The sequence below is a fragment of the Petaurus breviceps genome, unplaced genomic scaffold, assembly GCF_028583685.1.
Source record: "Petaurus breviceps papuanus isolate PSGF00001 unplaced genomic scaffold, PetGlider_PUasm1.0 90639, whole genome shotgun sequence".
NCBI classification, from domain to species: domain Eukaryota; kingdom Metazoa; phylum Chordata; class Mammalia; order Diprotodontia; family Petauridae; genus Petaurus; species Petaurus breviceps.
This window is the reverse complement of record NW_027187296.1, coordinates 4592131-4606822: the sequence shown is the minus strand read 5'-3', so window position 1 is coordinate 4606822 and position 14692 is coordinate 4592131. Positions and strand designations below refer to the sequence as shown.

The 14692-nt window shown below is 36.1% G+C and overlaps 1 protein-coding gene across 1 annotated transcript in view; it reads right to left on the bottom strand.

The window, feature by feature from the left end:
* TRPC4 (transient receptor potential cation channel subfamily C member 4) overlaps positions 1–14692 on the bottom strand; it is a 282270-nt gene that overhangs the window by 145386 nt on the left and 122192 nt on the right. Inside the window, exon 3 of the mRNA XM_069064634.1 lies at positions 6125–6643. Within this exon, the coding sequence (XP_068920735.1) occupies positions 6125–6643 (519 nt within the window). The remainder of the gene's footprint in view (positions 1–6124; positions 6644–14692) is intronic.

Sequence of the window (14692 nt, the reverse complement as noted above, 5' to 3'; positions counted from 1 at the left end):
TGGTATTTTGAACCTGGGAAGTTGCCTTTGCTTGGTATTACATTACAGATATATAAACTAATTAATATCCTTCCAACTCTTACCCCCTCCTCCTGCCCCTTCTTAAATGTCTTTATCCAACACTGATTTCAGATTTTTTTTTGCACTTTTTCTAGTTCCAGACCTCCATAGAAGCAATATAGTGTAATGGATAGAGAACTGACCTAGGAAAACTTGGGTGAAAAATCATGCCTCTGACTCATATTGGCTGACATTAAGCAAGTCAATTAACATCTCAGAACTCCAGGAAAATCAGTAAGATTGTATGTTACAGAGACAGTGTATTGGTAGAGGAAGTTTCCTCACTTGGGTATGACCTATTCCAATTAAATCACAGCATAATTACCTATCCCTACCCTTACAGGAACTTCTTTAATAGAAAAATAGTATAATTCAGAAATAAAAATGTACACACACACACATATGTATGCATGTATGTATATGTATATAAACTCCCTCTAAATCAATCAACAACCATATTTTAAACACCTAAAACTTATGCCAGGTAATATGTCAGACAAAGGGAATACAAAGACAAACGTGAAATAATTCCTGCCCTCAAAGAGTTTATATTCCATGAAGGGAAACAACATGTATGCACATATACATGTATATGTAATATATATCAAGTAAGTTCAAGGTGATTTTACAGGGGACATGAAAAGCAAATGGCTATGGTATTAGGAAAAATATCACATAGAAGGTGGTGCTTGTTCTGGGTTTTAAAGAAATCAAAGTATTCTTAGGTAAAGGTAGGAAGTGATGCATTTTATGTATGGGAGTTAGAGCATTTAATTCATGGTGATGAATCATTCCGAAAGGAATGGCAAGAAAGCCAATCTGGGTAAGTAGAATATGAAAGGTTAGAAGTTGGGAGGGGTGTGTGTGTGTGTGTGTGTGTGTGTGTGTGTGTGTGTGTGTGTTATTTTGGAAAGGTAGAGAATAGCCATGTTGTTAATGGCTCTAAAAGCCAAATGGAGAACCCCAGTGTAATTTATTAAGTAGGAGAATTTCATGGTCAGATTTGTCTTTAAGAAAACCACTTTAAGAGCCATATATATGCATGATGAATTGGAGTAGGAGAAAGAATTCAGTCAAGGAGACCAATAAGAAGGTTATTGTAATAGTCCAGGAGAGTGGTGATGAGCACATGAATTGGGGGTGTGGTTATGTGAACAAAGAGGACAGAATAAATGTGAGAGATCTAGTGAGAGTAGAAATGGAAATATAGAGCAACTGGACACATGAGGTGAGGGAGTCAAAGAACTCAAGCATAATGCTGAGATGGAGAACCTAGGTAACTAAATGTCCAGTAAAGTTCTGAAGAGAAATAAGGCTCAGAAGAGGGGACCAAAAATGCTTGTGCCCTTAAGGCAAAGTGATTAATTACACAGGTGTTGTTGTTCAGTCATATAAAACCCTTCATGACCCTGTAGACCATGACATGCCAATGCTGTCCATGGGGTTTTCTTGGCAAAGATATTGGCGTGATTTGCCATTTCCTTCTATGGTGAATTAAGGCAAACAGATTAAGTGACTCCAACTCCACCCTTATTAGAATATCAGCTTCTGGTAAGAGTCTATGTCTTTACATTACATTTACATTACATTACATTACATTACATGGTCACATAGCTAGTAAGTGTCTGAGGTGAAATTTGAACTCATGTCTTCCTGACTCTAGCACTCTATTCACTGAGCCTACCTCGATTACACAGGTACCTGTATGGTTTCTGTTCTCTTCAAACAGAAAAAAGCTTTATTTAGATCATATAATTAGACTTACAACTGAAATTTGAATATACTCAGAACTTTTCTTAGATCTTTGCAGAGAATTTCAGAGCTTGAATTAATTGAACTTAATTCAAATCCACAAGTTATAGAAAACCATTATTATATTATTATCTTAGAGTTTGTGGAATCCTTCTTTCCATAACTCTGAGCCTGATTTCATGAAAGCAGTGAAGAAGAATTAGATAGGAACCTGGGATCAAAGTGAAGACTACTGGTAGGACCAGATATAGGTGAAAATTGTGTGTATACAACATGCCCCAATGTGACTTCATTGAGAGAGCTTGATGGATGAACAATGAAATCGAGGTGCTTTCTGTGTCCTCTCAAAATGCTTTGTTTTACATACCATTTAATACTACATATAATACGTATACACTATACTCAAACTCACTTAAGTACTTTCCTATATTAAAAAGAGTCGGTGATACTGAGTTAATATCTAATCTACTTGAAGATTTGTGTCAAAATTCTGAAGCTCATACATTAATTCAAGAAAACTCACTATATATTCAGCCACCTGATCACTCTCTCCCAACCTCCAACTCCACCCTTATTAGAATATCAGCTTCTGGTAAGAGTCTATGTCTTTACATTACATTTGTGTCCTAAGAATCAGCATTGTGCTTTACACAAATTAGGTCCTTAATAAATGTTTGCTGAATTAAATTGATTCATTAATAATGCTAAATGTTTATCTGTTTTCAAAACTTTCTTGTTATCTTCTGTTTCTTATATTATCAGAATTATCCCATGTATCCCTCCCCCAGAGAGTCAACTCATACAACAAATAGTATTTTTAGAGAGGAAAAAAAAATCAGCACAAGTGTTTGATACATTGAAAACTCTGAAAACATAAGCAGTATGTAATACCTATGAACTTCCTGCCTTCTGGGGATGGGTTGGGGATGTCCACTCTTATCTCTCTGTTCAAGTTATTTCAGGGTTTGTGAAGTAAACAGACTCTTCAATTTGGTTTTCTTTCTAAAAATGTTTCAAACTTTTTTTTTATTATTGAACATCCATCTTTTTTCACGTATGGGTGAGCTCAGCTTTATAGAGTAGGTCATTTTGGGAAACTTCTTTATTTCCACTGCTCTTTAGAATTTTATTCTCTCCTATGTTTTCTAGTGGCTGCAGAATAGATTTGTTTTACTCCATTTTTCCTTTATATTTAAAAATCTTTTCCCTATCACTTGCAAAATTTGTTATTTCTGAACGGAATTATTAAATTTAACCATACATCACTGGTTTTATTTTATTCTCTTTTCTGGAGATCATCTGTTTCTTCTGGGAGACCTAGAATCCTTAGATTATTTCTACACCTCCTGTCTTGAAGATCAGTATGTTGTTTTCTTTCTTGTACAGTGAGTATATTTTCTTTCAATATTATTATGTTTTGCTTCTTTTCTTCAAGTTTATCCTTCCCTTCTCTATATTTGTATCCCTAACAAATTGTTTTCTATTTTGTTTCTTTGGTGAGATTTGTAATCAAATTTTTCAGTCTTTCTATTTTACCCGTTACTATTGCTCCGCAGCTTATAAATTCTGCCCTCATAATTTTCTTTTCTTTTTTTTTATTTACCAGTTAGGAGAAACATGTTTTATTTCAATGTTCTCCTCAAATTCCACTGGGTCCTTTGCAGTATCAATTGTTGGATCATTTTCCTTTGTTTCTCAGTATTTATTCATAGATGCTTGAACTTGTTTATTAGATCTGAAGACTGTATTTCCTTCTGTTGCTGATGTTTTCCCAGTTGATTTGTCTGCTTATGATTAAGCCTTTTGAGTTTTCTTGTTCCTGAGATCTTTCATAATTTTAATCTCTGCTCCCTTTCGCTGTCTCTCCCCCCCACCCCCATTTTCCTTTATTCACTTTCTGACTGTCTTCTTTGATGGTGTTTTCCTTAAGGGCTGGATTTCAAAGGTTTCAGCCTCCTCCCATGCTGAGCAATTCATGGTTCACCAGCCTAGATCTCTGCCCGAAGTGACTTTTAAGTGGCCAAAACTGACTCAAACTAGATGCTGTGCTCTTTTCCTCAAGCTTACTGGGGTGTGGCATGGCTTTCCTCACACATAGTATCTTGTCCTGGTATATTTTTTCCACTCCCTCTATTCCTCAGTTTTCTAGCCCAGCATTGTGCTGAGCTTGTCCACTGGCACCATCAATTCGATGCTAGTGTAACAGGATTGTGTGCCCAACAGGCTTTTTGTTTCTAAGGAGTTGTAGCCATGTTGACTCCCTGTAATGGCCTAGACAAACATATGCAGCCTTGAGCTGAAATGTATATGGCACTGGAAATAGGGAGAGAATACCATTTTGGAGGAGGGCTTTGTCATAGGTCATGTCCTTGGTTCCTCCAGCACAATCTTACTGCCAATGGCACTGGAGGTGGGGGAAGGGTCCTGAGTAACCTCAGGATCAGGGAGTCATTTGTTTTTTTTAGCCTTTTGGATTTGGGGTGTTCTAGATCACAGAGACAGTTGAAGTTGCTTTATTTTTGGTGCACTATTTCTATTTTGGAGAGGTTTGAAAGGTAACAGGGATAAGAGAAAATGTTTGGTTCTCTATTTTGTTATTTAAGTGACTTGGACATTTGGTGTCATCCAGTTTAACTCCCTTATTTTACAAAATAAGAAACTAAGGCTTGTGGAGGTAAAGTGACTTGCACACTCATACACTGAATTAATAGGAGAGGCCCAAATTGAATAACTAGTTTGCTAGCATTTATCTGGTACTTTAAGGTTTGTAGCATATTCTACAAATATTATATCATTTTATCCTCATAATAGCTCTAGGAGGCTGGTGATATTATTATTCCCATTTTACAGAGGAGGAAACTGAGGCACATAGAAGCAAAGTAACTTGCCTAGAGTTATAATCCAGTAAATGTCTGAGGCTAGATTTGGTCTTAAGCCTTCATGATTCCAAGTTCAGTGGTCCATCCAAAGAACTGCCCAACTACCTATATAGAACTGAAGTTTCCTGATTCTCAACCTAAATTCAAAGTCATTTTTAAAATGTCTGTCCTTGTAATCATATTTATTTTGCCTATATATTAAATACACATATGAATTTAATAACAAACTAAATTTTGTTAATAATAAAGGACTTGACTTTTTAATAAAAGTTAGATGTTCATAAAATGCACTTGAGCTTTTTTTTAATCATCTTGCTGAATCTCTTACAGTTAACTACAGTGCCAGCCCCAAAAGTGTTACTGGGATTAACTAAAACAGATGCAAATGATATCATGTACCTCTACTATAAAAGAGAAGAATAGCTAGCCTTTTTAGAGAATGCTTTGCTTCAAGGTGGTCTTATTTTTTTCATGGATGCTACATACAAAAGGCCTATTTTTGCCTATTCTAGTGGAAATTTGTTCCATGAAAATCATAGATTGAAAGAAAGCTGAATGAGGAAAGCATAAAACCAATTGAATTCAAAATATAATAACCATTAATGATTGAATATCCAACAGCCCTAAGTAGAATGAGCACAGTCAACCTATCCAGAGTCAGATCATGCATTTTTTATATATCAAAGCATAATCTTGTTTCCTTCTCACGTCCTTTGCTACACTTGATGTTTGAGCTGTTGATTTTTGGTTAGTTAAAGTGATCAACAGTACATTTTGGCTTCATAAAAAAATTACATGAACATCTATGTTATTTCATTGGAAATTCTGAATTTCACAGTTATTTTATTCTAAGTGACTGGGCTACCCAATGAATAACATCACATTGCCATGTGACAGGGATAACCAGGTCTTTGAAGATACACCTGAAACCTCAAGTGAGAATGCTGTACTTTTTGAAGAGGATAGTGAATCAAAATAAAAGACAAATTTGAAGCAAGGATAATCACTTGTTAGTTTGAACAATGTATAGAAATGGCTTAGGAGAGCAATCAGTCTTCTATCAATTTCCCCCACCTATGTTTTCATGACAGATCAAGAAAATAAGAGTATGGTGGGGGTGCTATGGTCCCTGACTCACTTACAATATTTAAGGTTTTCATTTTTCATAGCAAACAGTTCCATCCTAAAGCAGGTACCAGCATTTAACACTGACTAGTAATATAACAATAGAAAGATATGTCAGTGTCAGCTTAAGGACTATTTACTTCTGTAACTTTTCTAATCAACCTTAATGGTGCTGGACAGTTAAAATTTATAAAGAAAAGCCACAAATGCACAAAAATGTCTTCTGAGTAACAATTTGCTTCTGTCAATAAATGTTAGGGAACTAAAGGGAAATATCTGGCTATTAAATATTGTCCAGGAGCACTCACCTCTTTTTGTCGGTACTTAATAGCCAACTTGAGTCTTGCAAGGTCATTGCCACTTTGTTCTTCTATCAAGCTGTTATCATCTCGATAATTCAGGATGATTTCCAACTCCCTGGAACTCCTTGTCTGATCCAAAAGGTCCTTAGCAAATTGTTTGCACTGCCGGGACAGTTCTTCATATTCAGATTTAAATTCATTTTCTACTTTGCTCAGTTCTTGAAGCTCCCAACTTAGTTGAAAAGCTGTGAGAAAGGGATCCTCACTTGACAATGCAATCAGAGATGGGCTTGCCAAGGCTTTGTAGATATTGAGTCTGGAACGAGAATGACGGAGGCTGTCTACATCTGAACTGGAGACACATTCAACACAGTTACAGCGAACCTCATGGGGCCGAGGTACAGAAACACCTTTCTGGACTAAAAGTTTTATTATCTCATAATTATTTGTATGGGCTGCCAAAATGATTGGTGTGATATCTGGTGTGAATTCAGAGAACTGTTTATCAAGGAGTATTGGAGGGACCTGAAAGAAATGGGAAAAAAAAAAGCAACAACAATTAATAAACAAGCATTTATTAAGCATCTACCATTTGTCAGACATTGCTCTAGGGACTAGAAATACAAATATAAATAGTGCATTACAATGACTATTATTCATGTCTTTGTATTTGAAACCACTTCTTAAGGCAAAGTTGAATGATATTAAAAATATTTTCCACAACTCTCACATAGAATTAATCTGGATTTCATTTTTTTCCCCTGAAACAATATAAAATCACATCAAAAATAAATTCTTTATGATGGAGAAAAAACAGCGACAACAGCATTGAAACAACTTTGTAAAACTAAATTCAGTGAAAATTGGCAATTTGTATAGAAATTCAGGTTTTAAAAAGGTTTCAGAAGTTGTATTTCAAGTGTAATGAAGGATACACATGCACCCACATATGTGGTAGGTATGCATCCATATTTCAGAAGCAGTAATGAAATTAGTATTACTTCTGAGCTAGATTAGAAATTCTTGATTATTTTCTTTTGTTCTGAATCAATAAATGTTTCAGGTGCCATTACATTTGCATTAAAAATAAATTCTTTGCATAATGACACTATTTTATCCATACCATGAATTTAGATATTGTATTATAATTGTAAAAACATGCTATTGCAATAGAAACTTTCCTATTAAACTTTCCCTTAAACACCCCATGCCTCTCCCTCCTTCCCCAACTCACTGCTTTTTAGGTGGAAAATCATCTCTATGTTCTTATCAATGAATGGAAATACAATTGTTTCCCTTTTTTACCTGATAAACCTTTTAATGGACATTCTTTTAGATATTCCTTGTAGGAGGTCATTTTTATTTTATCTAGTCTTCTCTTGATACTCAACCTCATAAAATGTAGCAATCTTCAGTGATATTTTATCAAGCCCTCCATACCTTTTGTAATTCATTCTCCCTAATACATTTTCAGGGTAAAGCACTCAAAACTAATTCATTTATAACTAGGTATTATTGCAAAATATTCACATTCTATTACTTCAGCAATACAGATTTTAAATTTTTTTTCAGGGTTACAACATTGACGTTTCAGTATTTTGATCTACCAAGATTTGAAAGATACTGATGACTGAGAAACAATGTTGAATAAAGATAAACAAAATATTAGGAAACCAAAAATGATGCCCAATCTTACACATGACAATTAAGTGATATTATATGATCATTATCAAAATGACATTATTGTAAAATATGATAGGCATGGAAAAGTTTGAGAATGTCTAAGAGTATTCATTGAAAAATATGGACAGTTAATCAAAGGTGGAATCATCCTTACATTACAAGGATTTAATTACATATTTGAAGGCAGCTAGGTGGCACAATAAATGGATTACAGAATTCAATTCTGACCTCAGACACTTACTAGCTTTGTAACCCTGGCCAAGTCATTTAACTCAATTTGCCTCCATTTCCTCAACTGTTAAATGAACTGGAGAAAGAAATGGCAAACCTCTGTAGTACCTTTGCCAAGAAAACCCCAAGTAGGATCATTAAGAGTAAGAAATAACTGAAAAATTATTGAACAACAACACTATACATGTGACTTTTTTAAAAAGTCAGCTAGCTATTTGAAATAGTCATTTATTATATAAGAAATAATTTTGGCAAATTTTAAATAAATTTCTTTCTATACCATCTTTAGTGTTAAATTCAAGTCAAGTTAACAAATCAAGCAGCATTAATTAGGTGTTTACTGTGTTCAAGACCCTGTACTAAAGACTGGGAATAAAAATACTAATAGAAAGATAGTCCTTGGCCTCAAGGAGTTTACATTTTAATGAAGTAAGATAATACATGAAAGAAATAGGTAATATTGAAGTTTCTCTCTAATTGTAAAAATGAGCAAGTATATGTGTGTGTGTTTGTGTGTGTGTGTGTGTTAGAAGGGTATAGAGGCAAATTGTTGGGACAGGAATTCTAAGTTGACTATGTATAATGGCAAGCAAATGAGTACTTAGTGCTTTGTTTTGGTTATTAAAGTATTTAGCAGCTTGCAAGACCTCCCTTGTGATTTGAAGGTGGGAGGAACTTCCTGATACAACAGGAAGGGTGAGACAGGAAGGAGAACCACCATATATAAGCAGGAACCCAAGCTGGGATAGAGCAAAGCTGAGAAGGAGAAAACTTGTGGTGTCCAGCACTCTGTTTGTCTGTTCTGTCTGTGTCGATTTGTGTTTGTGATATTTTGTACAGAAGCCCTGGGACCTTTACATAGGTTCAGAAGCCCTGAAAGAAGATTTTCTTGTTGTCTCTTTACAGAAATCCTGGAGGAGGGTTTTTGAGGTCTTGGGACTGTACTGATGATTTGTGCTGATTTCTCTGACCTTGTTTGTGGGTATGTGTTGTTTCTCAGACTTTGTGGGTCTGGGTTGATTTCACAGGCAGATAGTGAATTGATGATGGTGCCAGCAATGTGTATCAATGTTGCTTTGGCTCTGTTAAACTTTGTCTTCCCAGAAACAGAAACTGTGAAGAATTTGAGGTAGACTAGACACTTTGAGCTTAAATATGGAACAGGGACTGAAAAAGGAGCTGGACGAGGAGCTGAGAAATGCCTGCCTGTGAATCCAGGTGATGGTTGGGTGGCAACACCTGGACCCATGGAAGAGGAACCATGGAATATGGGAACTAGACTTGAGCCAAGATGAAAATACCTCTCTGGGTACTTAGTGCTGACTGACAAGATCATAATTCACTGTGACCTAGGGGTAGGAGAACTTTGTACTTTGTACCTTGTACCCCTTAAGCATGATTGAGTTAAGGATAATTGGAAGCTAGTATCCAATCAAGAAGACAGAAGATTTTCTGGCTGAGAGATTAAGACACTGTGACCTAGGGGTGGGAGACCTATGTAATTTGTATCCTGAATGATATCTTTTGTTTAAAAATATGTGGCCACTTCAATGATAAATTCTTATGTTATATCATTGTGAATGCTATACTTTGATTTCTGTGAATGTTTTGCTTTAGTTTACTATTTAATAAATAGAGAGTATACTATAGATCAGAATCTTAAAACTATACACAGTATCAGTCCTCTGGAAAGCTACTTGTGCTTGGCTTCACACTATGGAAATATATTCACATAAAATATATGTTCATATAAGACAATGTTTACAGAGTAGTTATCTTGAATAAATAATGTTTTCTGTTGTCATCATTGAGTCATTTCAGTTGTATCTTAAACTTCATGACCCCATTTGGGATTTTCTTGCCAAAGATACTGGGTTGGTTTGCCATTTCCTTCTTCAGTTCATTTCATAGGTGAGGAAACTGAAGCAAATGGGTTGACTTGCCCAGAATTACAGAGATAGTGTCTGGAGTCAGATTTGTAGTCAGATGCTTTAATCCCTCATTTGTAAAATGGGGTGGACAAGGAAATGGCAAAAGACTCCAATATCTTTGTCAAGAAAATCCCAGATGGGGTCAAAGAGAGTTGGACATGACTGAAAAATGACTAAGAACATTGTCTCTTATTTTTCTAATATTTTCTAAACATGATTAAAATGAATTAAAATTACTCTATATATTTCATATACAGTAAAAACTCAATTCTAACCAAAACCCAATTAATCTAATTAATCCAACTAGAATTTTCCTTCTTAATATTCAAATCTTAGGAGAGCAAGGGAATGATAAAATAAGACTGCTGCAGTTAATGCATATCTGGGTCTCTGGCCATTGTCCATAAACATAAGCATATGTACACATGCCATATTTTGTATATATGTAGTTCAGATATACAAACATATGTAGTCATATATGTGTTTCTCTTTACTTATGTATGTCTATCAGTCTATCATCAATCTTTATATCTATTTATCTTGAAGTTGAAAAGGATTCAGAATAACCTACTATGCTTTCTTCATCATATAGGATTGTATCATATACTTTGATATTGAGGATGATAACCATAAGATATTGGAAATCCTCAATGATCATTGGAAAAATCAATTATCTTCACTGCATTATATAATATGCTTGTGCAGAACAGCACTAATATATTTTGCTTTTTAACTCTTTTAAAATTAATTTCAGTCAATAAAAATCCATTTCCTCTCCTTCCTACTCTCCTCCCTTCCTAAATTAAGAAAGCAAAAACAGAAACTTGGTTATAAATAAATTTTGATGTTGACCATGTTTAAAAAAAGTCTCAATTGGCACTCTGAGTCTGTTACTATCTATCAAAAGGCAGATAGCATGTTTATATGAGTCCTCTGAAACACTGTTTAGTCATCCTGTTTATTAGCATTCCTAAGTGTTTTAAAGTTGTCTTTATAATATTTTTTCATTGTATAAACCACTTGTTCATTCTCATTACCTCACCCTGTATCAATTCATACAAATCATCCTAGGTTTCTTTGCAACTATCACTTTGGATACCCATCAACTGGGGAATGGATGAACAAATTGTGATTTGTAATTATGATGGAATACTATTGTGCTATAAGAAAAGATGAGCAAGATGCTCTCAGAAAAAAATTGGAAAGATTTAAATGAGCTGATGCAAAGTGAAATGTACTGTGTACAAAGTAACAGCAATATTGTAAGATGATCAGCTATGTCTCAGTAGTCTGATGATCCAAGACAACTCTGATGGGCTTATGATGAAAAATGCTATCAATCCCCAGAGAGAGAACTGATGGTATTTGAATACAGATTGAAGCATGCTTTTTGAAAACTTTATTTTTCTAGTGGTTCCCCTGCCCCCAATTTTAGTCTATATTTTCTTTCACAATATGACTAAAATGGAAATGTTTTGCATGACTACACATGTATAACCTATACCAAATTGCTTGCTTTCTCAATGAAGGGAGGTGGGGGAGGAAGAAATTGAAATTGCAATTCACAGTTAAAAAATGAATGTTAAAAATTGTTTTTACATATAAATGGAGAAAATAAAATACTAAATAACATTTTAAAAGAAACTATCCCTTTGGAGGGGGGCAGAGTCAAAATAACAGAGTAGAAGCAAGACCTCTGAGTGGCTCTGGCTTCCACCTTCCCTGATCCATGTAAAAATGGGATTCTAAACAAACTTTGGAGCTGCAGAACCCACAAAATGAAAAAGAGAAGCTAACCTCCCTCTGAGGACAGCCTGTCAGGCTGGTAGGAATTGGCCAGGACAGCGCTCTGGGAGCCAAGCCCAGCCCCACACCAAGGCTTTAGCCCCAGGGTGGGCCTGACCAGCCTCCAGCAGGAGGGATTCCAGACTAGCAGCAGCTGTGGCTGTTTCCAGATTTATCAACACATAGATGTGAAGGACAAAGTAAGAGGTCAGTGCAGTCTGAACTTTGGGACCCAGTAAGTGGGAGTGCCGGCTTTTACCCCCAGGGAGAGAAGCTGCTGAGACTCCAGAACAACCAGCTAGTGCCACATGGAGGCTTCAGCTCCTGGCCTGCAGACTGTAGGGGGACCAAGCACCAGCCTGAGGGGAAATCACTCTTGCTTTAACCTGCTTGGATCTGGATTGCAGTCTAGGGTGGAGGTCCTGGGGTGTGTAACCAGCTTGCGAGAGCATGTGGAGACCTCAAAGAAGGAACCTAACTAATATTTCCAGCAGCTGAGAAAACCCCAGCGTTTGGGATGAAAGCTACCCTGTCTGGTGGTAGAGTCCTACTGTGGCAAAAAGCCCACGGGTCAAGTGACTGAGGGGCTACATGACCAGGCAAATGTAACAAAGCAGACAGAAGATTCCAACATTAGACTCCTATTTGGGGGACAAAAAGGAGCAAAGCATGGAACAGGAGGGAGACGGTGAAGTCAGAACTGCACCAAATGGTTCAAAGGAAAATATGAGCTGGTTACAGGCCATAGAGGACCTTAAGAAGCAGAAAAGAGAAGTGGAGGAAAAGTTTGGAAGAGAAATGAGAACAATGCAAGAAAATTACAAAATGAGAATCAACAGCCTGACTGAGGAAAACTCATATCTTAAAAAATAGACTAACTCAAATGGCAAAAGAGGCTAAAAAGGCAATGAGGAGAAGAATGCCTTAAAAAGCCAAATTTGCCAGATGGAAAAAGAATCTCAAAAGCTCAATGAGGAGAATCATTGCTTCAGAATTAGATTGGAGCAAATGGAAGCTAATGACTTTATGAGAAATTAAGGTGGTGTTAAAGAGATCCAAACAAATGAAAAAATAGAAGGCAATGTGAAATATCTCATGGGAATAACCACTGACCTGGAAAATAGATCCAGGAAAGATAATTTAAAAATTATTGCACTACCTGAAAGCCATGATCAAAGTAAGAACCTAGAAATCATCCTCCAGTAAGTTCTAAAAGAAAACTGACCTGATGTTTTAGAACCAAAGGGCAAAATAGAGGTTGAAAGAATCCACTGATCACCTCCTGAAAAAAATCCCAAAAAGAAAACTCCTAGGAATATTATAGCCAGGTTCCAAAATTCCCAGGTAAAGGAGCGAATACTACAAGTAGCCAGGAAGAAACAATTTGAATATTGTGGAAACAAAATCAGGATAACCCGGGATCTGGCAGCTTCTACACTGAGGGATTGAAGGGCTTGGATATGATATTCCAGAGGTCAAAGGAGATGGGATTAAAAACAATTCACCTACCCAGCAAAACTGAGTATCATGTTTCAGGGGAAAATATGGTCATTCAGTGGAATAGAGGATTTTCAAGCATTCTTGTTAAAAAACCAGAGTTGAATAGAAAAATTGACATTCAGATTCAAGAAGCAAGAGAAGCATGAGAAGATAAACAGGGAAAAGAAATCATAAGGAACTTATCAAAGTTGAACTATTAACATTCCTACATGGAAAAATTATAATTGTAACTTATGGGACCTTTCTCAGTAGTTGTAGGGAATATATATATATATATATATATATATATATATATGTGTGTGTGTGTGTGTGTGTGTATGTATATGTATATACATATATATGTGTCTATATACGAGGGTATATGGGCTTATGAATACATATGTCAATGTGTGTATATAGGTTTACAGGTATACATAGATAGAGGGCACAGGACCAATTTAACAGGAAGGGAGGATACTTAAAACGTGAAATTAAGAGGTGAGAGAGGAATATAATGTGGGAGAGACTGAATGGGATAAACTATTTCATATAGAAGAGACAAGGGAAAATGGTTACAATGGAGGGGAAGAAGAGGAAGGCAAAAGGGAATGGGTCAATCTTATTCCCATTGAATTTGGCTTGAGAAGGGAATTAAATACACACTAAATAGGGTATCTCACCCTCCAGGAGAGTAGGGGGAAAGGGGATGAGAGGGGGGATGATGGAAGGAAGGACACTAAATAGGGTATCTCACCCTCCAGGAGAGTAGGGGGAAAGGGGATGAGAGGGGGGATGATGGAAGGAAGGCTGAGGTGGAGGGTAGTTGGAAGCACCCACTTTTGAAAAGGGATGGGATCAAAGTAGAGAATAGAACAAGTGGGAGGTGGGATAGTAGGGAGGGAAATATAATCAGTCTTTTACAATATATCTACTATCCCATTGTTTTGCATTAGCCACACATGTACAACCTCTACTGAACTGCTTATCTTCCCAGTAAGGGTGGGTGACAGGGGAGGAAGGCAATGAATGTGGAATTCAAAGTTTTAAAATCAAATGTTTAAATATACATATACACACACACACAATTTTTAATACTATTTTACATGTAATTGGGAAATAAGATATACAGGCACTGGGGCATAGAGATCCACTGGAAAAGTCAAAAGGGTTATGGGAGATAACATGGGAGAGAGCAGATTGGAGGAGGGGATATCCTGTGGGACTGCTATTTTGGGGCGGTGGGTAGGGGAAAAATAGGGAGAAAATTTGTAACTCAAAATCTGGCAGAAATGAATGATGTAAATCACAAGTTAATAAAGCATTTGAAAAAAATAAACTATCCGTTTTATCATTTATTACAGCACAACACTATTCCATCATTTGTACACAACACATACATATATGCGTGTATCTATTCTTCTATCTATCTATCTATCTATCTATCTATCTATCTATCTATCTATCT